At 44.7% G+C, this 19,894-nt stretch overlaps 4 protein-coding genes and 1 long non-coding RNA gene across 9 annotated transcripts; 3 read left to right on the forward strand and 2 right to left on the reverse strand.

Moving 5' to 3' along the window:
* Positions 1 to 571: 571 nt before the first annotated feature.
* On the forward strand, positions 572 to 3,049 carry LOC103968780 (pollen-specific leucine-rich repeat extensin-like protein 1). Its single transcript, XM_009382088.3, has one exon. It carries the CDS (start codon positions 705 to 707, stop codon positions 2,799 to 2,801), a length of 2,097 nt encoding a protein of 698 aa, XP_009380363.2. The 5' UTR covers positions 572 to 704; the 3' UTR covers positions 2,802 to 3,049.
* Positions 2,102 to 6,280, reverse strand: LOC135651972 (tubby-like F-box protein 5). The gene is made up of 5 exons (XM_065172671.1): positions 5,123 to 6,280; positions 4,887 to 4,974; positions 4,320 to 4,452; positions 3,564 to 4,238; positions 2,102 to 3,457 (listed from the first exon to the last, which is right to left on the reverse strand). The coding sequence occupies exons 1-4, from the start codon at positions 5,507 to 5,509 to the stop codon at positions 3,566 to 3,568; spliced, it is 1,281 nt and encodes a 426-aa protein (XP_065028743.1). The 5' UTR covers positions 5,510 to 6,280; the 3' UTR covers positions 2,102 to 3,457; positions 3,564 to 3,565.
* Positions 6,281 to 7,432: 1,152 nt separating this feature from the next.
* Positions 7,433 to 8,542, forward strand: LOC135651974 (uncharacterized). The gene is made up of 2 exons (XR_010502010.1): positions 7,433 to 7,566; positions 7,744 to 8,542. It is a non-coding gene; the product is annotated as an uncharacterized LOC135651974 (long non-coding RNA).
* Positions 8,130 to 11,800, reverse strand: LOC135651971 (polyphenol oxidase I, chloroplastic-like). 2 transcript variants are annotated; one of them, XM_065172670.1, is made up of 3 exons: positions 11,551 to 11,800; positions 11,301 to 11,437; positions 8,130 to 9,894 (listed from the first exon to the last, which is right to left on the reverse strand). In XM_065172670.1, exons 2-3 carry the CDS (start codon positions 11,420 to 11,422, stop codon positions 8,283 to 8,285), a joined length of 1,734 nt encoding a protein of 577 aa, XP_065028742.1. In that variant the 5' UTR covers positions 11,423 to 11,437; positions 11,551 to 11,800; the 3' UTR covers positions 8,130 to 8,282. The 2 variants fall into 2 exon arrangements, with proteins under 2 accessions (XP_065028742.1, XP_065028741.1); XM_065172669.1 differs by having other exon boundaries at positions 11,301 to 11,434; positions 11,551 to 11,799.
* A 4,291-nt stretch (positions 11,801 to 16,091) lies between these two features.
* On the forward strand, positions 16,092 to 19,783 carry LOC135584518 (probable pinoresinol-lariciresinol reductase 3). Of its 4 annotated transcripts, XM_065172681.1 has the most exons (6): positions 16,094 to 16,410; positions 16,988 to 17,122; positions 18,219 to 18,456; positions 18,558 to 18,761; positions 18,854 to 18,972; positions 19,573 to 19,783. In XM_065172681.1, exons 1-6 carry the CDS (start codon positions 16,201 to 16,203, stop codon positions 19,600 to 19,602), a joined length of 936 nt encoding a protein of 311 aa, XP_065028753.1. In that variant the 5' UTR covers positions 16,094 to 16,200; the 3' UTR covers positions 19,603 to 19,783. The 4 variants fall into 4 exon arrangements, with proteins under 4 accessions (XP_065028755.1, XP_065028753.1, XP_065028754.1 ...); XM_065172682.1 differs by lacking the exon at positions 18,854 to 18,972; XM_065172680.1 differs by lacking the exon at positions 19,573 to 19,783 and having other exon boundaries at positions 18,854 to 19,179.
* The last annotated feature ends 111 nt before the right edge of the window (positions 19,784 to 19,894 follow it).

Here is a 19,894-nt window from a genome sequence, read left to right on the forward strand (position 1 = left end):
ACCGACACCACGCTGCAACACACTGAACCAATGAAGGACGCAGTTGAAGAAGAAGAAGAAGAAGAATCACTTAATAATACGAAGAAAAATACTGAATTACTCCCTGTATTATTATAACTTCGATTTATCCATCCGACCCGATTCGACCGATCATAGGCAATCTTCCGTAGATCGACGGCATTTATGCAACCGAAAGAGAGTCTTCTACTCCTAATCCTCGACGATCGAAGGAACCAAATGATCTCACAGGCGGTCGATGCCACGTGTCGAAGCCGCAGACAGAGAGATGTCATTCGAATACTGATGGTGATCGGCTTTTAGTGTGCCTGCTGACTTTTTTTGTGGTTGACCGGATGCACGAATTCCCTCGCAATCCCTCCGAAAATTAAATTCCCTTGGAAGAATGACATGTCCAAGGCATTCGTCCTCCGATGAGTCCGTCATATGCTGTGCTAAGGGTGCCGAAGAAGAATTCCTAGAAACATTTTGCCTAAGAATATGTGTTGGGTTTTGGATATACCAATCTTTGAATTCTATCAATATGCAGCGGAGGAAAGAATGAGATGCGAACCCCATCGCGAAGGGTTCGGATCAGCTGCTGATGTGTGTGTATATATATATATATATATATATATATATAGCATGCAGACGACGAAGACTGCACTCATCCCCCCCTTGACGACGCCTGTTGTCGTCGGAATTCGATGGAAGAAACACTACGCGCAGCCAAGCAGCGCAGAAAGCGGAACAAATTCCACTTCCGGTTGAAGTTCTGGAAATCCACCCCGAGATCACCAAAACCTGCGGCCCCGTTACCTCAACCCCCACCAGAATCCAACCCACAATCGCCGACGCCTACTCAGACGGAACCTACTTCACGTTCACCTTCCTCTTCCTCGTCGCCGTCACAATCGGGGAGATTCGATGAAGGACCTGAAGAACAACCACAACAAGGGACTTCTTCGCCGAGGAGACTCTCTCCGCCTTCCAGCCCATCGAGAGAAACTCCCGCTCCACCGGAATCAACTCAGGGAGTTTCTCAAACCCCATCATCAGCCAAGCCTGAAATGACCACCACGGAACCAAAGTCCCCGAGTCATCCGCAAGAAACCCAAGAGCCCCAGGAATCATATCCTGGGAAGCCATTGGAACCGCAATCAGAGTCCCCAAGCCATCAGCAAGAAACTCAACCCCAGTCTTCCGAAGCTCAACCTCCAAAACCATTGGAGCTACAATCGAAATCCCCGAGTCATCAACAAGAAATCCAACAGCCTCAGGAATCCCATCCTCCCGGAGTCCAAGCTCCAGAAACATCGGAACCACAACCAACTCATCAGCAAGAAACCCAGCCTCAAGAATCTCATCCTCCTCCCCAAGGCCGAGTTCCAGAAACATTAGAACCACAACCAAAGTCCCCGAGTCATCAACAAGAAACCCAGCCCCAGGAATCCTCTTCTTCCCAAACCCAATCTCCAGAACTATTAGAATCACAACCAGAATTCCCAAGACATCAGCAAGAAACTCAGCCCCAGAAATCCCAATCTTCCGATGCTAAAGCCCAAGAACTATTGGAACTACAATCCAAGTCCCCGAGTCATCAACAAGAAATCCAACGACCCCAGGAATCCCATCCCCCCCAAGTCCAAGCTCAAGAACCATTGGAACCACAACCAAAGCCCCCGGCTCATCAGCAAGAATCCCAGCCTCAAGAATCTCATCCTCCCCAAGTCCAAGTTCCAGAAGCACTAGAACCACAACCAAAGTCCCCAGTTCATCAACAAGAAACCCAGCCCCAGGAATCCTATCCTTCCCAAGTCCAATCTCTAGAGCTATTGGAACCACAACCAGGGTCCCCAAGACATCAGCAAGAAACTCAGCCCCAGGAATCTCAACCTTCCGAAGCCCAAGCTCCTGAATTGTTAGAACCACAACCAAAATCCCCAAGTCATCAGCAAGAAATCCAACCCCAGGTATCCCAACCTCCTGAAACACTAGAATCACAACCAAAGTTATCACCCCAACAGCCCCAGGAATCCCAAACTCGAGAAATACAAAAATTACAACCAAAGTCACCACCCCAGCAGTCTCAGGAATCCCAACCTTCTCAAGCCCAAGCTCCGTTACAAATGGAACCAATACAAGAAAAACTAGAAACAGATGTCGAGAAAAAGGAAATTGCAGAACCCTCCAAACCTGCACAGCAAACTCTAATGGAGGAAAAACCTAGACAGGATGTCGAAGATAACACAAAAGAAGATACTGAAATCACAATAGAGATGAGTCATGGGAGCCAAGAATCAGAAGAAAGGATCAAAGACCAACCAAAGCCCCCATATACTAGGGAACCTGATGGTCTCAGAGGAAAACGGCACGCTACGTCGGTGGCCGATATCCCACGGGCCTCAGCAATCCTCGGAGGAGATGATTTCCAAAAGGAGAGCGAGGGTGAGGATGTCCGGAAGCTGAATATTAGGCACTCACCCCATGCGGGGAGTGATCACGCAACAAGCATGATAACCTTAGCCGGTGAGAATGAAGGTGCGTCCATGTACATCGGACGCAAGATATCACGAGAGGCAGGTATTCAGAAAGAGCATCAGATAGACGAGCACCCGAGTGCAGAAGAAGGCGACGGTAAGAACGAAATATCTCATCAGACGAGCAATGAAGTTGCATCAATCACAGGAGTGAATAGCAATGTGCAGAGCGTCAACAACTCGCTACTTCGTGAAAGCTCCTGCAGCCAAGGGGATCCAGGAGTTCACTTCTTCTTTTCCATCAAAACCAACTACGCCCGTTAAATCGAAGATTGAGATAGGATCAACCCAATCTTCGGAGACTGCTCCGGTAAGTACCAAGAAGGGATGTATGTACCAGAGAAACCTTCTCTGGTACACAGAGGAGGGCAGAGCAAGCAGAAGAAACGATTTGATTAGCTATGGTTGTCATCGATATAGCTCTGATGAGACAACAACAAAATAAAAACAAGGCCTATGGCCAACCAAGCTGACATCTATAAACAAGATCTATAAATTCTCTAGCTACAACATATCATGACACGGCATGAGCGCAAATGGTCATCCTTGCACTTTGATTGCGACGTTAAGAGCTTCATGATATCCAGTTTGGATTGCGAAGGCAATTATTTGTACCACGTATACATGAGGCTTAATGATTTCTAACAAAGCAATTACTTGTACCACCAACTAGGATAATGTATTATCATACATTGAGGCTCTTCGAATAATACTCATGAGTCAAGTTCCTTGATCAGCCACAAAAAAAGGAAAGATTTGACTTACAACAAATGTTCTTCAGGCGATGGTGAGAATGAATCACTCCGAAGGTGATTCTACTTGTAGGTGGACGATCAGGGAAATGCACAAGAGCACATTACACACGCATGTGTGCGAAGATTAGCATTTGATGAAAACGATCATTCCTCCTGTGAGTGTTTCTGAACGCGAAAAAAGCCAGCAACCAAAGTTCCTCGGTGAAGAATATCAAGTCGAATATTGAGGAGAGGTAAATATTTCGGAGAAAACAGAGGAGGAGCCGTGTACCTTTATTCACATGCTGGCTTAGTGTCGAAGCTCGTCAAGCAAATTGCAAATGCCTGGAACGCGGAGAGTGGATATCGATAATCCATGGTGAAAATGTCCTTTCCTATTTTCCCAAACTGGAGAATGACTTTTTCTTGCTCTGCAAGGGAAACGTGGTAGGAAGGATCCACGGCAGCCACGAGCTGGAAATTCTTGACGGAAGCCACCGTGACTCGCCCTCTGAAGTTCAAGCACCAGCACTGAAGCTGCTCGTGCCATCTCGGGGCTTTATTCTTTAGCATGAGTGGCGCCCCATTGGTCTGGACAGGTGCCCGTGATTCGGTGAGACTGGTGGAAGAAAAATCGATCACAGGTTCCTTGCCCTTTGCAACTGCTAAGCTGGGGAGCTGTTCGCTGATGGAGTGAATGAAACTGGTGGGAAATGGGACGCTCCCCCCTTCCTGGATGGAGGAGACGGGAACAGAATGCATGGTGCACTGAATTCTTCTTGGCCCTCGAGTTCGCAGGACATTGAGTTCGTAAGCGATGGTAGCGATGTTGTAATTGCCAGCGGGCACTCTTGGTGAAACTTGCTTGGAATGGATCCGTCGGGTTGATCGGCTGCCGAAAGAGACCGCAGCATCACAAGGAGGCTGGCTGTCATAAACTGTAAACTTGGTTCCCAGAAAGTTCGACCTGGTTGACATCCAAAAACACAAATGGTCCATCAGAGATCAACACAACACGATTCAGAGGAAAGCAGAGGGCATCACTTGCCTCACTTTTCCAACATAGCTACTGCTAGCTCGAGAGAAATCATCGGCGGTCAGTGAAATCACAAAATCGGTGCTCGTTGCACGTCTGATCTTGCGGGCTGCTAGCAAAAGCTTGTCGTTCTGTCCATGCAGTGCTGCGATCATTAGAAGAATTGTCACCAACATTTGCAAGCAACAAACGTCCTCGCTGAAAATTGAGATCACTGGCAACCACATTTGTTTCATGCGGATGTGTTTATAGAATAATCAACAGAGACGGCTTAAATCAAAATGAAAACTACGAGAGATGCAGGCGCGATCGGGGTTCGCATTTGTTTCATCCATAGCTATGCAAAGCAGCGGTGCCAACACCCTGCTCGATCACCCACCCATGGAACAGTAGGATAGCTGATGTGATACTTAGCTTGCTCTGGTTCCAAAATACTGGTAAACAAAGCATTCAAGAACCGATGGAAGCAACTTTGTAGCAGTGACAGATTGCAGAAGATTCACAAGTCACAACTCGGCTCCAAAAAACGAAGCAAGAGATGTAACGAAAGCAAGCATGGAACCGGAGAAGGTTACTTACATGGGCTGAGACCCAAGTACAGGCGGAAGGTGGATGTCGCTCGCTCCCTTCTGATGAAGCATTGAATTGGATTATCTCGTGGCCCAGGCTAATCTCAAGCGAAAACCCAAAAATTAGAAAGGAAACCAAGAGAAAACGATCTATAGTCCACAGGCCATTGCAAACCCATCGCAAGCACGATGCGATCTGAGCCCGAGAGGGAAAACAGACGAGGAACTCGGAGAAAAAAAGGCAACCTGCTTAAGGGAGATGGGGAAGGTGATCCGGCCACATTGCTGGGGGGGTTTGACCACTTCCTTCGTGATGTCCCGCCACGAATGGCACACGGCCGCGCACGCCAGCACGTGCCACCTCGCCGGCCACGACACCTCGCTTTCCTCCACCCGCCGGATGACGTCCAGCAGCAGCTCAGGAGGCAGGTTCGCCCACCTACCCTGCTGCTGCTGCTGCTGGTGCCGCTGCTCCAGATCCCGTTGATGGGACCAAGGGTGCTGATCACATCCACGGCCATGCCCGGTCATCGTCCCTTCCGGGGCTCCTCCTCCTCTGCCCCCTCTCCTAGACATGCTCCCCATCCCGTCCCTCATCTCCTTCAGCTCGCGGACGAGGCTCTTAAAAGACATTTCGACCACCCTTTCGTGACACCAAGATCCAAAAGTTGTGGGGCTCGTGGGATCAGGAGAAAACGGGCGAAGCTTGGTTTGAAGATCTATAAGATTCTGAGAAACTCAAAAACAAGAAAGCGCTTCTAATATAAATCTCCCTCTCTCTCTCTCTCTCTCTCTCTCTCTCTCTCTCTCTCTCAGTCATCAGCGATTACAGAGGCATCCGGTAAAACCTTTCCTCCGGAGGCGACATACAGCCTCACGAATGTCTGGATGTCCGAAGCAAAACGAGACCAAGGGAGCCGGGACGTGAAATCGAAATCTAGTAACACTTTTGTTCCGACGGCCTGGAACTAAAGCGTGAGAAGAAGATCCCCAGACTTCAACAAAGAACAAGAAATGGGTCGCAAAAAGCCATCTTTTTATTTTGTTTTTATTTTCATTTTTTTTTGCCTTCGGCTTTCTTTTCTCCACCTACAGAACTAAAAGCCCACTCAGATCCATGGACGATTCCAGTGAAATAAGGGAGAAGACAAATATCGCCAATGAGGCCGATTACGAAAAGAGAACTTTCCCTATCCCTTTTCCTATCATCTCCTCCTTCCTCCAAAGAGTATCAGATCAGGAGGGAGGGGGAAAATCTTGGTTTCATTTGGGCGAAGAAGGAAAAACAAAAAACGCAATCAATCATCTTTTTCGCTCGGAATTGACGGAAACACAAACAATGGTGGAGAACGATTTCCCCACAGTGGCTGCCCCAAGAAAACCGCTTGAATCCCAAAATAGGCTCCCCTTCGTACTCTCCTACGAGATATATATATATATATATATGTATATATACCGTTTATCTGCGGTTGCAGGGTTTGGTTGATCACAATCTTATTGCCATTTTGGATCTAATCTTGAGGCCCCACAAAGTATGTGTTGCCTTCAATTATTTAAACAGAAAAGAGATGGGGAAAAAGGCAAGACGGTCGGGGGTGCCACCCAACGTCGCCATTTGATGAATACGTCGCTCTAAATACTGTGGATAAGAGTGAGATTGCAAAGATGGGGTCCCACATCGATGACTGGATGTAAGCTTGGATCGGCAAGACGAAGGAATCTACGGGCGCTGCAGGTGAGGTGGTGGCTTGACTGGGGGGATCGGGATCTCTAATCCTGTTCGATGGGTTCGGGTTTCACCCATTCCGATCAAAGAACGCGCCAAATCAGATCAGGTTTGAAGCTTATTACTCTGATATTAAACTATGGTTTTCTTTCTTCTGCGTCCCAATCATCTCTTCGCATCTTCTTTTGTTATATTCCGCTTGTTTTGTAGTCTTCAAAACTGCTCGATATGAGACGCCATTTCTCCGTGTGCGCTTTCGCATGGAAGTTCTTCCCTTGTTGGCGTCTTCTCGGTGGATGGACTCCGGATTCCAAGGATGATGTCCGCTGTCCGTCCCTTCATGGAACTTGATTGCTGTCGCTTTTGCTAGCTCGGTCGATAGGCCTCGGCGGTGCTAGGAAAAGGCTGATGATGGTGGTGGTTGTATTGCATCTTCTATTCTGGCAAATCCTGACTTTTTGACGAGTTTTTTTCTCAACCTCTATCGTCGACCTCCGTTCACAAGCTTCTGATGGAAAAGTAATCCGATGGCATGAGAAGTCTCTATTTTAACTATCGATCCTGGCATAAACATCTGATACACCTAACACGATTCAAAGTGTTTCCAGTTATCGCCGGCGCCAGTTGATGCATCTTTACTTGGATCATGTCCCAGTGGGTCCAAAAACTGTGGCTATATAGTGAGAAGCACTAATTGCTGCTCCCTGGCTGTCTGCGAACTGATTAGAAAGCGCACCTACCGAGTTATGTGGCTCCTTTGGACCCCTCGCCGGAAAATTATAATAACGAGGATCGATGGACCTCTTAGTTGGTCCCGACTATCATAATCCTCGGGGAAAGCTTGCGGTGATGGCCAGCGAGATGGTAGAGGAGGGAAGGCCCATGCGATGCTTATCCCGTGACACGAATGCGAAGGGCGGGCCACATCCAGTTCGAACTGCGGGAACTCGAGTGGGAAGGCAGCGTTAGTCTCTTTCCTTGGCCTATTTCTCGATGCCGCTCTTCTTTAGTCTCGATCTCTGCAGGAGCTACGAGAAGCATATTCACGCTTGGCAAGTCCTTTTGTCGGGGACTCCAAACCTGTGTGCCAGTTTTTTGGTAGCTGAAATGGTTAGATGCATCACATAGTATCTAATTTCAGATCAGAGAAAGCCATGAAGTGGATGGAAGCATCGTTGGATTGGTACTCTGTTCTCCTCAAATGGTTTCTTTCGCCCAAAAGAAAAAGGTATATTACTAGACACCATAATTCTTATGAGGGAATGGGTCGGCCTACAACCGGGTCTGGTCTTGGGCCAGAACCGGTTCAGCCCAGACCACTTGTCATTCATTTCTTTTCTCTCTTCTTTGACAAGACCAATTGAGGTACAAGTTGGATTGTCTCTCGGATCTCAAGAAACCAAAATTAATTTAGGAGGAGGAAGACGCTCTCTGAAAATGCACAACACTCGACTTTGCCTTTAGCAAGCTGTAAATGCAACACCTTGTGCTACATCTGCTGATGTCGTCTTATTCATGGAGAGCTGATGGCCAAATCACATTAATTTAATATAAATAAAGAACATGATTCTTCTTCTAAATTTATGGAACTTACTCTTATCAAAAGATACCACGAGCCTCAATCCAATATAAATATTATACCACTTCTGACGGGGAGGGGAGGAGCGGCGTGCCGGTTCACTACTTCATGAAGTCTATCCGGACGCCGTCCACGGTGGTGTTGACCCCCGTGCCGCCTCTTGGCACCAGTGTCACCCAGATGCTGTCATCTTCGTCTGCCTCGAGGTCTTCCAAAAGTTCCGATATACCGAGCTTAAGGTGGCTTTTCATCTTCGAACCCACGCCGCCATCCTCATGGCTTTTCGTCCTCGAGACGTGGTGGAGATTGACGAAGGTCCCTGCGAACTCCCTCGACTTTGGGCTCAGGACGGTTTCGTCGACGACGTTGATGAACACATCGAATTTGACGAATCTGCTTCTCTTAGTATCGATTCCGTAGACCAATAAGATCTCCTCTTCTTCCTCTTTTTCTTGCCCTGTCCTGTTGATCCTTGGCCTGTCAACCCTCACGGTGATGGTCTTGTCCAGTGTCCAGCTACCATCTTCGGAGAGTTGTGAACGATCCGTTTCGCCGGGCATTCTCAGTACGCCTTCGCCATTACGCTTCTTCAATATGTCGCGCGCGATCTTAGGGTGAACGGAAGGCTTGGGACGTGCAGCGAGCCATGGCATGTCGATGTCTTCGTACCGGTACCTGAGTTTGTCTATGTTCAACACGTCGCGCACCTTGATCCTGCGCAGGCGCACATTCTCGTCGTAGAAGGTGAACTCCGACTCGAGCCACTCCTGGTCGACGAACTCCGGCTTGTCGCCGTGCAGCTTCTTCCACACCGTCCACATGCGGTCGATGTTGGAGTGGTGCGCGAAGAACACTTCGTCTCGCGCGGCGGAGTAGAACGCCCCCATGTTCTCTCTTTCGGGGTTGTACCTGTTCCCCACCCAGCTGTGCAACGTGTTGTGAGGTGCCGCTTCGATCGTCCCGGGCCCATCACACCACCCCTCGACACCGGAGTGCAGCTTGCAACCCATGAACAGCTCGGGCTTCTTCGCTCCCGAGATCATCTGGTGGTACATGAACGCGAGGTTGTCGGTGATCTGCACGTCGCTGGCGAGGTCATGATCCACGTAGTCGAAGTCATCGACGGCGGCCTCCCGTAGGTGAATGGCGTCGCGTTCCGTCTCATTCAGAGCTCCCTTCCGGTAGATGTCGGGGAACCACATGCCCTCGGGGGTGTCCCAGCTCCAGTAGGGGAGCGCGAAGGTGTCGTCTCCCATGAACTTCCCGAGGATGCGCTCGTGGAAATAGATGAAGGCTCGGTGCCAGGGGAAGAAGAGCCATGACCTGTGGATCTTGAAGAGGGCAGAGGAGTTCATCTGGTCGTAGGCGCCGGTGCAGTAGAGGCAGTGCATGTTGGCCTGGCGCCAAAAGTTGTGGGGATGGTCAGGCGGGATCTGCTTCATGATGGCCACCGCCCTCTCATACTTGGCCACGAACTCCTCGTCGACGAGATGAGCAGGCCGTCGGATACGCACCGGCGACGACGGATCCGGGAACTCGAAGTCGAGCAAGGTTTGGTCGGCGTCCTTCCAGGCCGGGCAACAGTAGACCGGACGATCGGCGTCCGAGAATGAAGCATGGCAAACCGATAGGTTTGCTTTGAGGGGAATGCCCTTGTACTCCCTGCTCTTGCTTCCATCTCTCTGTTCTCCGCCTTGAGGATTCACTGGTATTCTGCAAGTTCAAACTCCGTTTCAGCATTTTGGATCCGAGATCGTTGCAAATCAAAGAAAATATATAGCATTTCACCCCACATATATAGGATTCACATTATTCGATTACATTACACCTTGTTTCTTCAGCTAAATACGAACTCAGAACACAAGGAACTGAACCGCCAACGTATGATGGGGAAATTCTTTTTCTTTATTTTTCCCTTAAGAAAGCCATACTTGTCACGCCGTGGATCCCACATCCGTTACTGCTCGGAACACGTTCACCGACTTTGGAACGTGGCCCACGACACCCAATATTTAATTCCTCTCACGCGGCCCACCATCGTCAATCATTGCAGGAGAGCGAGCCCATCAATGATTGACATAGCAATCGATGACCCTTACCATGTGGTGATCCGAATCGGATGAATGATTTAAGATGACTCGAACACAGACGTCAGTCATGTACCCTTTTGATGTGAGTGTCCGACGCCGTTTGATCAACCGAGATGGCGACAAACTGGTAGCCACCAAGCCGGTTCGCTATCCAAGCGATGACTCAGAAAGCCGTCAAGGCGACTAACTAGTAGCCACCAAGCCGGCTCGCTATGATGACTCAGATAGCCACCAAGGCGACTAGGCGAGTCTTTGACTCGGCTTAAACAAGTAAGCGAAAGTGTCATGTCCTGTGGCAAGTCTTTTTTTTGTTGTTGTTGATTTCTATACCAACAAATCAAGATAGATAAAAATATACCTGCTCTAAAATATTTTGTTTTTTTGTTGTTGATTTCTATGCCAAGTTGACAAGTCATTTTAGCTCAAAGTAAAAGAGACTAAAATGCAGCAATCTACTCATGAAGAAAAATTCCAAGTAACAGAACCCTCAGTTTGAATCATTCATTCTGCACAAAAAACTCAACACCGACTCTATACCATCGCATCGTCGCATTTGCCCGTTCACTGCGGCATACGTGAGCCGGCTATAATGTGACGGTACGCATGGCTAAGACTCGGACCGTTTCCACTCATAATACGTGGCCCATCCACCCACCATAATCCAACCCCGGGGCTCACTGACGTGTGATTTCGATGTTAGTTTCCCCGACGGGCGGGCCCCATCGGCTTTGATTGATTGGCCAGTCCCCTCGAATAGGACGTGTCGATCCATCAGAGCCTCGTGTTTCACGTGTGTGCGATATCAAAGTCTCTAAAATCCAGTGATAACCTTTCTGTCACGGACAATGCATCAGATGATGCTTTGATCTTATTGTACATCTGCAGATTTCTTGACATGGAATCGGAGGCTTAATTCGAGTGGCGTCCATGAAACATGTAACATCAACAACAACAAGATATGCATCGAACAAGAAACTTGCAAGATTCAAACATGTGTCTCGGAAAAGAAACACAAAGTGATTAGCATACCTGGCAGATGAACTCTTCAAGATATTAGAAGAAGCCGCCGGAGCTTCTCTCGGGAGATCCATGGAGATGCCCACGAGAACAAGCACGAGGAGGAGAAGAGACAACCATCGTTTGCCCTCCATCTATTTACACTCCTGCTACCCACAGAAGAGGGAAGAAAGACGCCGTCACTATCAGGAGAAGGAAACCCAAAGCAGAACGAATCAACCACAAGCAACTTCGGTTCTCGGCGTTGCTGATGATTACTTACTGGATTCCTCCCCTTTTCCCAGAGATCAATGAAGGTGATCCTCGAGAGCAAGCAGAGGTTGGATGGTGTCTTGCCAAAGCTTCCGATGATGAAGAGAAAGCTGGGCTAGAGAGATGTATTCTAGTGCTGCTAGCTGCTTGCCTACATGAAGAGGAGGAAACCAGGATGGTCAGTCTGTTTTAAAGGCCGATGCATCGTGTACCATAAGGAAAAGAAGGAAGATGAAGACGAAGAGGAGGAGAGAAACACGGTTGGTATGCTGTTCATACAATTCAAACCACGTGCTCACACTTCAACACACACGCTGGCCCGGCTTTGTTGAGCTGCCGAAATGCTATTGTAACCTCTATTAGCTCCGACAAAATAATTTTCCGACACGTTCGGAATGGTCACCCTCTATCCTACCTGCCATATTATCGGATAGCAAAAGAAATCGAAGTGTGGGGCCAAGCGTTATTCAGTAATATATGCCCACGCGGCTACGCGGCGGTCTCCGGCATGATTGACCCGAAAGCTTGCACGAGTATTACGTGTGATGTTGCTGCGGATGAATGATTTCCCGGACTGGCTGCTAAGACCAAGAGTCGACGATCAAGATGGAAATGCAGATCGGACAACGGACGGTCACAAACACATCGTCTAGAGGAAGACAAATTATTTCCCGGTCGGTCGGCACGCAAACGTGAAACACGTTTGGACGCGCAGTGCAGGCCATGATCCCAACTCCCAACAACGATTCCGGCAGGATCGCCGAAAGAGAAGGAGATAGATCTCGATCTCACTCGATTCATCTTTTCTTTTCTGGAAGAACATGAAATAATTGCCACAAGTAATGCCACATAATGATGCCGTGTGTAAGTCATTTCCAGGCTGCGTGTCAATGCAAATTACACATGTTAGGATTGGATCGGTTCTGGTGATCCTATCCAAGGATATTATTGTATCATCATCCTCCAACTTAAATTCTGGTGGGTTTCTCTCGAAAAGAAAGATCATGTTCCTCGAATATATTCTTTAATTATGTTTATATCCGCAATTTTATGCCGTGAATCGAGAATATTGGCTTTCCATTCCATGACAGTAGGAACAATTACAAGTAGATAGGTTTACGTGATACGGATTGGAGCCTTGCTGTCTGGACACTGCAAGCATTATTACAAAGAAAAAGTTCAAATACATGCCCGATTTTGCCACGCTTTTATGGGGATCAACATCCCCGACCTTTTTATGGGGCTCAACATCCGATTTCGCCACGCTTCTAAGCCCGCGTCTGGACATCAAACATTAACTAGCAACAGCGTGTACAGGCAAGTATAATATGTATGCCATGTTCAACCAGTAATGTTCCCGCATCCATGAGTATTAAGTAAGGGCGTTACCAAATCTATTTAGATCGAGTTACATTCTTTAATCTTCAACGTTGTGAATCTGAACAAGTGCTGATTATTATTGTTAGGCATACAAGTGCTTGCAGCTTTTGCCTAACCAAAGAATGGATTCTGGCAATCTTTTTTTGAGTTCGTCGCGGATGATGAAGCGGTAAGCCACTCGAGTTGTCTTGAGCCAGAATTATTATTTTACGAAAAATTTTAATATTAAATTTTATTATTATACTCTTGAGTCTTTAAGAGGCTCTTTCTTTACACGAGAGAGTAGAGGATTTATTATAACTGAAATTTATGTCTATTAATTAATAATAATAATTAAAATCTAATCATATAATTTAACATTGAATAAAATAAATATACTGATCATCAAAACAATAAGGATCGTGCAAGTAGCACAACCGTCCATCATAGAAAGACAATAGTTCGATAGCATCCATTCATTTATTGTTGTTAACGAACTCTTAAATCGTGGTCGAGATGTCAATATGGTTCGATTCGACCCCCGATGAATAGGATCGTCGGTGCGATTAGATGTTGGATGGGAGCTTCTGTTAGGTCAGGTTAAGTTTGAGCCTCATCTCCCAAGGGCAATCTCCTCTGCCCTTATTGTCGGGTTTCTACATACAAGCTATGGTCAAGAGGGGGATTTCCTGACTCAACCACTTCAAAGGTTAAGTTAGTATCAAGTGAAGTTTTTTTTGGAAAATAAAAGAATCCCCCCAACCTGATGCTAGTCAAGAGGTTTTTATACATACGAGCGAGAGTAGATCATACGTGATCTGATGATGGTGGTCTACTCCTCGGACAGTTGACGTATATCTATATGCAAGTGTCGATTGACCTACACGGAATAACGTCGCGGGTGCTATTCCAAACTTTCCGAAACGACTTTATAGATATTATCTCATACAGCTTCGAACGACAAGGGAAAGGATGAGTGTCCTCCCAAGTTCGAGATGGCACATCCGACACGATGTTTCATCTCAACCCCGAGACTCCATATTTTCGTCAGCTAAACTTTTTTTTTTTAAGTCTAAACTTTGAAGGACGGGACAGGCTTTAGTGCTCAGGTGATTTTAAATAAAATAATCGCAATGTGAACCATTATTAAGTTACTGCGACCATCGTATTGCAATCCTTTTCTGTGGTGGGGATTCCAACAAAGCACCTTCTACATCAATCTCTCTCAAAACAAATAATTGAGTGCTATGTTCATGAATTGGGTTCAATGGTTACTAATAATATTTGTCCAATCGGATGGATCGGTGTGCAGTAGCTGTCAGTTTAGGTACATCATATTGCACTTGATGCTATACAGGTTAGGTTTTATAAAGAGATCATATTGCGCATTATCACTCTTTCCACGCCACTCGCCAAGTTAGTCAAAACATGAACTTGCCTATTGGATATAATATGAGTATTAGATAGAATATTTTGAACATTCCATGACTAGGAAGCTGGATTATCAAGTCTTAATAATCGTTCCCCGATAGTCGTGGAGGGTTGGTGAAAAGTTGCTCCTCAAATTTTTCGTCAAAAGTGATTTAACTTAGAAACATCGTCTCTTAGTGTCATAAACTATGTTTAATTACATATTAGCATTACTAATTAAAAATTTTATATTGAGATCTTTATAATTATGAAACAAATAACTCATTTATCGTAACGTCATCAATTATATTGATAAAAAATATAAAAATATAATATTACATGTTGGATCAGCATGAAAGTAATGAGTAAAAAAAAATTTTTAATATCCCTTTCATTTTCATTATTGAATAACTTAGTAAATATATCGTTAGTCATGTAGAGGAGCTAGATGGAGTTGAAGATCACTTGATCAAAGCTGACCTCCGTGGAGGAGGCGATGAGACCGATAAAGGTCAAGGTTCTCGTGAAGAGGGGGAGACCCGATTGCTTTGCCACATGATCCACTTAGCTCCAAGCATAATGAGAGCGAGCACCATTGGGATGCTTAGTGCTATCATCGTAAACATTAGCGACGAGCAACAACAAGGTGATAAAGAGAGCATGGGGTCGAATCCACTAACGTTACTATAAGCCCAAAGTAAGAGTCAAGTGAAGAATGAGAGTTGATTGCTACAAGCCCAACTTATGAGTCAAGTAATGAATAATGAGAGTTGAGAGCTTATGTATTGATTTGATGTCATGAATCCTTCTCCACATAGTACGAGCTAGGCCACCTAAAAAACAGACAGAATGTGATGAAGTTCAATGATGAGTCACGAGAGTAACATTGCATAAAGAGACAATTAGTGGAAAACTGAGAGGAGAAGAAAGATAGATAAGATGCCCCGATCGTCAATCAAGGTCTCAATGTCAAACCAATTGTAGTCGACAAGTACACTGAGAAGGATAACATGGGCACCATAAACATCGAAGGTGGTGTAAGCAAAGACCAGGAATAGGACATCATAGCAGGTGCTTTGCTATATGGTTATGGGGGAGGATAACTTTAGTGTCAACGACGACGACGATCATGTCGTGAACATCCTAGTGACGGTCACTCTCGCTACACTAATAGCTAGACGGGACAATAACTTTGCGCTGAGCATCTTGACAACGATCGCTCTCGCTATACCAAAAGCCAAACGAGATGAATCCTAAGCATCATGATGACATAGCGAGAGACAAGTCAAGTGACAAGACAATTATGCATTCGATAAAAATGAAAAGGACACTAAAGTTATCTTTTTAGCTATCATTTTCACATTAATCCAACACGTTGTGTCATTGTCACATGTTATATTTTTTATTAATATAACCAATCAAATTAGGACAAATGAAATTATTTATTTTACTTATAAAACTATAAGAATTTTAATATAAAAATTTTAAATATAAAAATCACACTACTAATAGAGTTCAAACACATGAAATTAGTCCTACAAAACATTAAAGATAAAAGTTCTATTTGAAAGGGCTTTTACACATTTAGCCTAACAATCGTTCGACAGAGCATATTTACCGCTACGGATGTGAACATATCCTGTTGACATGAACGAAAAGAAGTAGACTTATAAAAATGATGCGAGATATATAATATGTTCATATTACAGATGTTTATGGTGAAACTTGAATTTAATATATAAAATATATATTATTGTTTCTTCACCAAATGCCCCTTTGACAAGTTCGTAGACCCCATCGACGGCGTTCGGAGGGAGCACTTTGACATGAAAAATGCCCCATTGACAAGTAGATCCCATCTCTCCCACGAGATCCCTCGAGTCTGCTCGCCATGGCGATGGTGGGGGAGGAGAAGGCCGGGGGGAGCAGGAGCAAGGTGTTGGTGATTGGGGCGACAGGAAGATTCGGTCAAGAGCTAGTGAAGGCGAGCCTCGCCGCGGGCCACCCGACCTACGCCCTCGTGAGGGAGCCCACCTTCTCCCGCGCCGACGCCTCCCTCCTCCTCCGATCCTTCTCCGCCAGCGGCGTCACCCTCCTCAAGGTTGTCCTTGCTCTGTTTGTACGCTTCGATTGGATGTCAACCTGGTTTCTATTTTCCTTTTTGGGCATCTTGACTTCTTCGAAAAGATGCCCAAAAGAACACTAAGATATTGAATATGATGTTCTTTGAGGTAATTATATGTGATTTATCTGAATTCTTCGTTGGCAATCAGTGGGATTCGTCGGACAGGCTCTGGGCGTGGTTCATAGAGAAGATTGAATTTACAGCCATGACAGCTGCTAAGATATCGAATACTTGGCTTTTGCACCGACTCATTGGCCTCGAAACATTTATTTCTATCAAAAGAACAAAAAGCAAACTTTGATGATATTGAATGCTTTATAAACTTATGGTTTGTTAACGATTTATAGTCATTTGAGATGCCTCATAGGTGAAAGGTGCAGAATGATAATTGATACGGTCGGTATATTTTCTGGAGAAAAGAAAGCAAACGAAGAAAACTCTGATTCTTGTTCACAAGCTCTGATTAAATGATTCCATCATCTACTAACCACTGATTCGTTTGCATTTTTTGAGGTCCTCTTGTAGCCAGTGTTAATTCATCTGATTCCATTAGGGTTCCTTACAAGATTTTCCAAGTCTTCTCGAAGCTCTCAAGCAAGTAGATGTGGTCATCTGTGCAGTACCATCGAGTCAAGTGCTCGAACAAAAGCTTCTAATTCGAGCTATAAAACAAGCAGGGTGCATCAAGGTAAACAAAAATAGTTTCAGAGATTCCTTTTGTTTGAGTTTGAGCTTGTTACTTTTCATTGATACGATGATGTGAACTAAAAAATGTGGTCACGCCTTACATGATTCTACGTGCAAGATTGACTACTATGGATTTCGTATGTCTACAACATGTCTATCCGATGCCCGACTTTAAATGGAGGAGAAACAACAAAGTTTGAACCGAAATCTATGTTTCAAAAAATAACATTTTTTTTGCATTTACGATTTTAGAATTGTCTACTAGCCTGCAAAAACCTTCTAAACATTCTTAGTTTCACCATGGCTTACGAGCAATGAGACAGTTACATGTTTGTAAAGCACCACCTTTCTGCGCAAGCCTCCCGTCATGTTAAATCTAGGGATGCTCATTGCAAGAAACCTTATATGTACAAGCAGAGAGGTTATTTCCATGGACAATTGCATGTTTGTGAATCAGGTCATTCCTATCTTCCTGTATGTTTAAAAACCATCTGGAGTTCAAGTAGGATGCAAACTGGGGGGAGAATTAGCTGTGCTTGTTGGTGGAGATCCATCTTAACAGAATTCTTGTCCTTTGTCTAGATGATTTTGGTAGAATTCTTCTTTCTTATATCAACAGGCGTTTTATCTTGCAAATAGGGCATAGCTTGTCTAGGTAATTTTGAAATGTTACCTTTCATTGGTTTCAACCAACATCATTTAATCAGCATTGTAGCTATGTATATTCCCATTGGCATAAAGCTTTCATGTCTTGATCTTGATCACTGTGTATGTTGTGTGTATTCATTTGAAGGGAGGAAAGAAGCAAAGTCTTTATTCTTTGCATTCTAGTAAGCATCAAGGATGGTGTTCTGTAGTTTAACCGTGGTTCTGTTTACCACTACATTTTATCAAGTGATTTTCTACCAACTTTGCAGCTCTTGTTCATCCTGTTATACCCTCCCTGTTTAAAGTTGTAGTGAATAACTAGTACTTCTGCTGTCGGAAATTACTAACTGGAAATGATTGAGTTACCTTCCACAATTGAAAGGGAAACCTCCAATATCATTCTGCAAATTATGGTGTTTTATCGTTAACCTGACTCCAAATTTCTGCAGAGGTTCATCCCATCTGAATTCGGTGCCGACCCTGACAAGGTTCAAACCCTCGAGATGGATCATGACTTTTATAAGAAGAAAGCTGAAATTCGACGTTGTATCGAGAAAGAAGGCATTCCTCACACCTATATTTCCTGTAATTTTTTCCAAAGATATTTGCTCCCATCACTTATACAACCAGGTCTAAAGACTCCTCCAACAGACAAAGTAAAGATTTTCGGTAGCGGTAATGTTAAAGGTCAGTTGTCACAACTTAGATCTTGGAATGTACAAGCATTCTGTTATCCACAATTTACTCTTTGCATACAACTTTTAACTTTGGTCCATTTCTCTTTGCAGCTGTTTTTGTCAAAGAGAGTGATGTTGCTACATTCACAGTTTGTGCAATAGACGACACAAGGACATTAAACAAGGTGTTATACTTGAGACCTTCAGGCAATGTCTACTCTCAGAATGAGCTGACTGAGATTTGGGAGGTTAAAATAGGTAAGAAGCTTGAAAAGATTCACGTAACAGAGGAGCAGCTTCTTAAAAGTATTCATGGTGAGTTAAAAAACACACATTTCCGATTGTCTTTCATTTCAGATTTGCTTTATTCATTAACTTTCCTGCTTCAATACATTCATAAATTTCAGAGACCCCATTTCCGAGCAACATAGACTTGTTCTTTATATATTCTGCGTTCGTAAAAGGTGATCATACATACTTCAGCATCGACTCCTCCGGCCTAGATGGAAGCGAACTATATCCACATGTGAGATGCACCACTGTCGGCGAATGCCTGGATATGCTCTCGGAGAGAACCTCTATTTAATGACGAAATTCTAGCAATCTAAGTTTCAAGTGATCTGTTTGATTTTCTTGCCCCATGTTTGCATTTTGATTGTTTTACGTTACTTGTGTTTGCCAGTTTAAAATGTTGACATACTTGTTGCTAAATATAATGCTTTGCATTTATCAATTCTTTGCATCAGATAACAATCAATCTTTATATCTTTCATGTATGGAATTTTTATATACAATACATATATTCTTTGCATCTTACAGCCTTTGTATCATGATCGACGTTCCCAAATTTCAGATCTAATGGGCTAAGATGCATTGTTTGTGATGTCATTCATTTTATTATTATTACTTCACCTAGAGTTAGTCGAGTTATGGTTGTTTCCGCAAACTACAGTTGCATTAGATCTTTATTCGACGGTGTCATTTTCTCACATGTTTACTCTATTGATCGTGGAAAGGGGAATTCTATCACCCAAGTGAGCGTCTTATTACTATTATTTTCCTGCAACTATATTTTTGCTCCTTGAGAGTACAGATCTTTGACTGCTTCAATCTGAATTTTTTGCAGGCTCGCCGCAAGAAACCACGAAGAACCTGAAAGGTCAGATTTACTAGAAACAGCTTGATATCTGTCAGTACTACTCGAAATAAATTTGGGAACGCACTTGAATGCTTCCGCAAATGTACTTTAAATCACGGGGACAGAGATGTTCTGAATCAAAGCAACGATCTTGATAGAACAATTAAATCATCGTAAAGATCATCTCGTCAGTCGTCCATGGCCAATGACTCTTCCAATTTGTCTTGATCAGCTCTGTTTCACGAGATTCTACCGTCATTAAGAAGACCAACTCCTGTTGTTCGTGATGAGGAAAGCATCTAATTTTTCT

Source organism: Musa acuminata, chromosome BXJ3-10, assembly GCF_036884655.1.
Source record: "Musa acuminata AAA Group cultivar baxijiao chromosome BXJ3-10, Cavendish_Baxijiao_AAA, whole genome shotgun sequence".
In the NCBI taxonomy this organism is placed as follows: Eukaryota; Viridiplantae; Streptophyta; class Magnoliopsida; order Zingiberales; family Musaceae; genus Musa; species Musa acuminata.

What these genes read in the sequence shown, in the direction of transcription:
- LOC103968780 (XM_009382088.3), top strand. Translation starts at nt 705, where the DNA reads ATGGAAGAAACACTACGCGCAGCCAAGCAGCGCAGAAAGCGGAACAAA.
- LOC135651972 (XM_065172671.1), bottom strand. Translation starts at nt 5,509, where the DNA reads ATGTCTTTTAAGAGCCTCGTCCGCGAGCTGAAGGAGATGAGGGACGGG. An exon ending in TCCCCATCTCCCTTAAGCAG is followed by an intron (nt 4,975 to 5,122) that starts GTTGCCTTTTTT and finishes GCTTGAGATTAG; the next exon opens with CCTGGGCCACGAGATAATCC. An exon ending in GTACTTGGGTCTCAGCCCAT is followed by an intron (nt 4,453 to 4,886) that starts GTAAGTAACCTT and finishes TAATGATCGCAG; the next exon opens with CACTGCATGGACAGAACGAC.
- LOC135651971 (XM_065172670.1), bottom strand. Translation starts at nt 11,422, where the DNA reads ATGGAGGGCAAACGATGGTTGTCTCTTCTCCTCCTCGTGCTTGTTCTC. An exon ending in TTGAAGAGTTCATCTGCCAG is followed by an intron (nt 9,895 to 11,300) that starts GTATGCTAATCA and finishes TTGAACTTGCAG; the next exon opens with AATACCAGTGAATCCTCAAG.
- LOC135584518 (XM_065172680.1), top strand. Translation starts at nt 16,201, where the DNA reads ATGGCGATGGTGGGGGAGGAGAAGGCCGGGGGGAGCAGGAGCAAGGTG. An exon ending in GCGGCGTCACCCTCCTCAAG is followed by an intron (nt 16,411 to 16,987) that starts GTTGTCCTTGCT and finishes TGATTCCATTAG; the next exon opens with GGTTCCTTACAAGATTTTCC. An exon ending in AACAAGCAGGGTGCATCAAG is followed by an intron (nt 17,123 to 18,218) that starts GTAAACAAAAAT and finishes AAATTTCTGCAG; the next exon opens with AGGTTCATCCCATCTGAATT.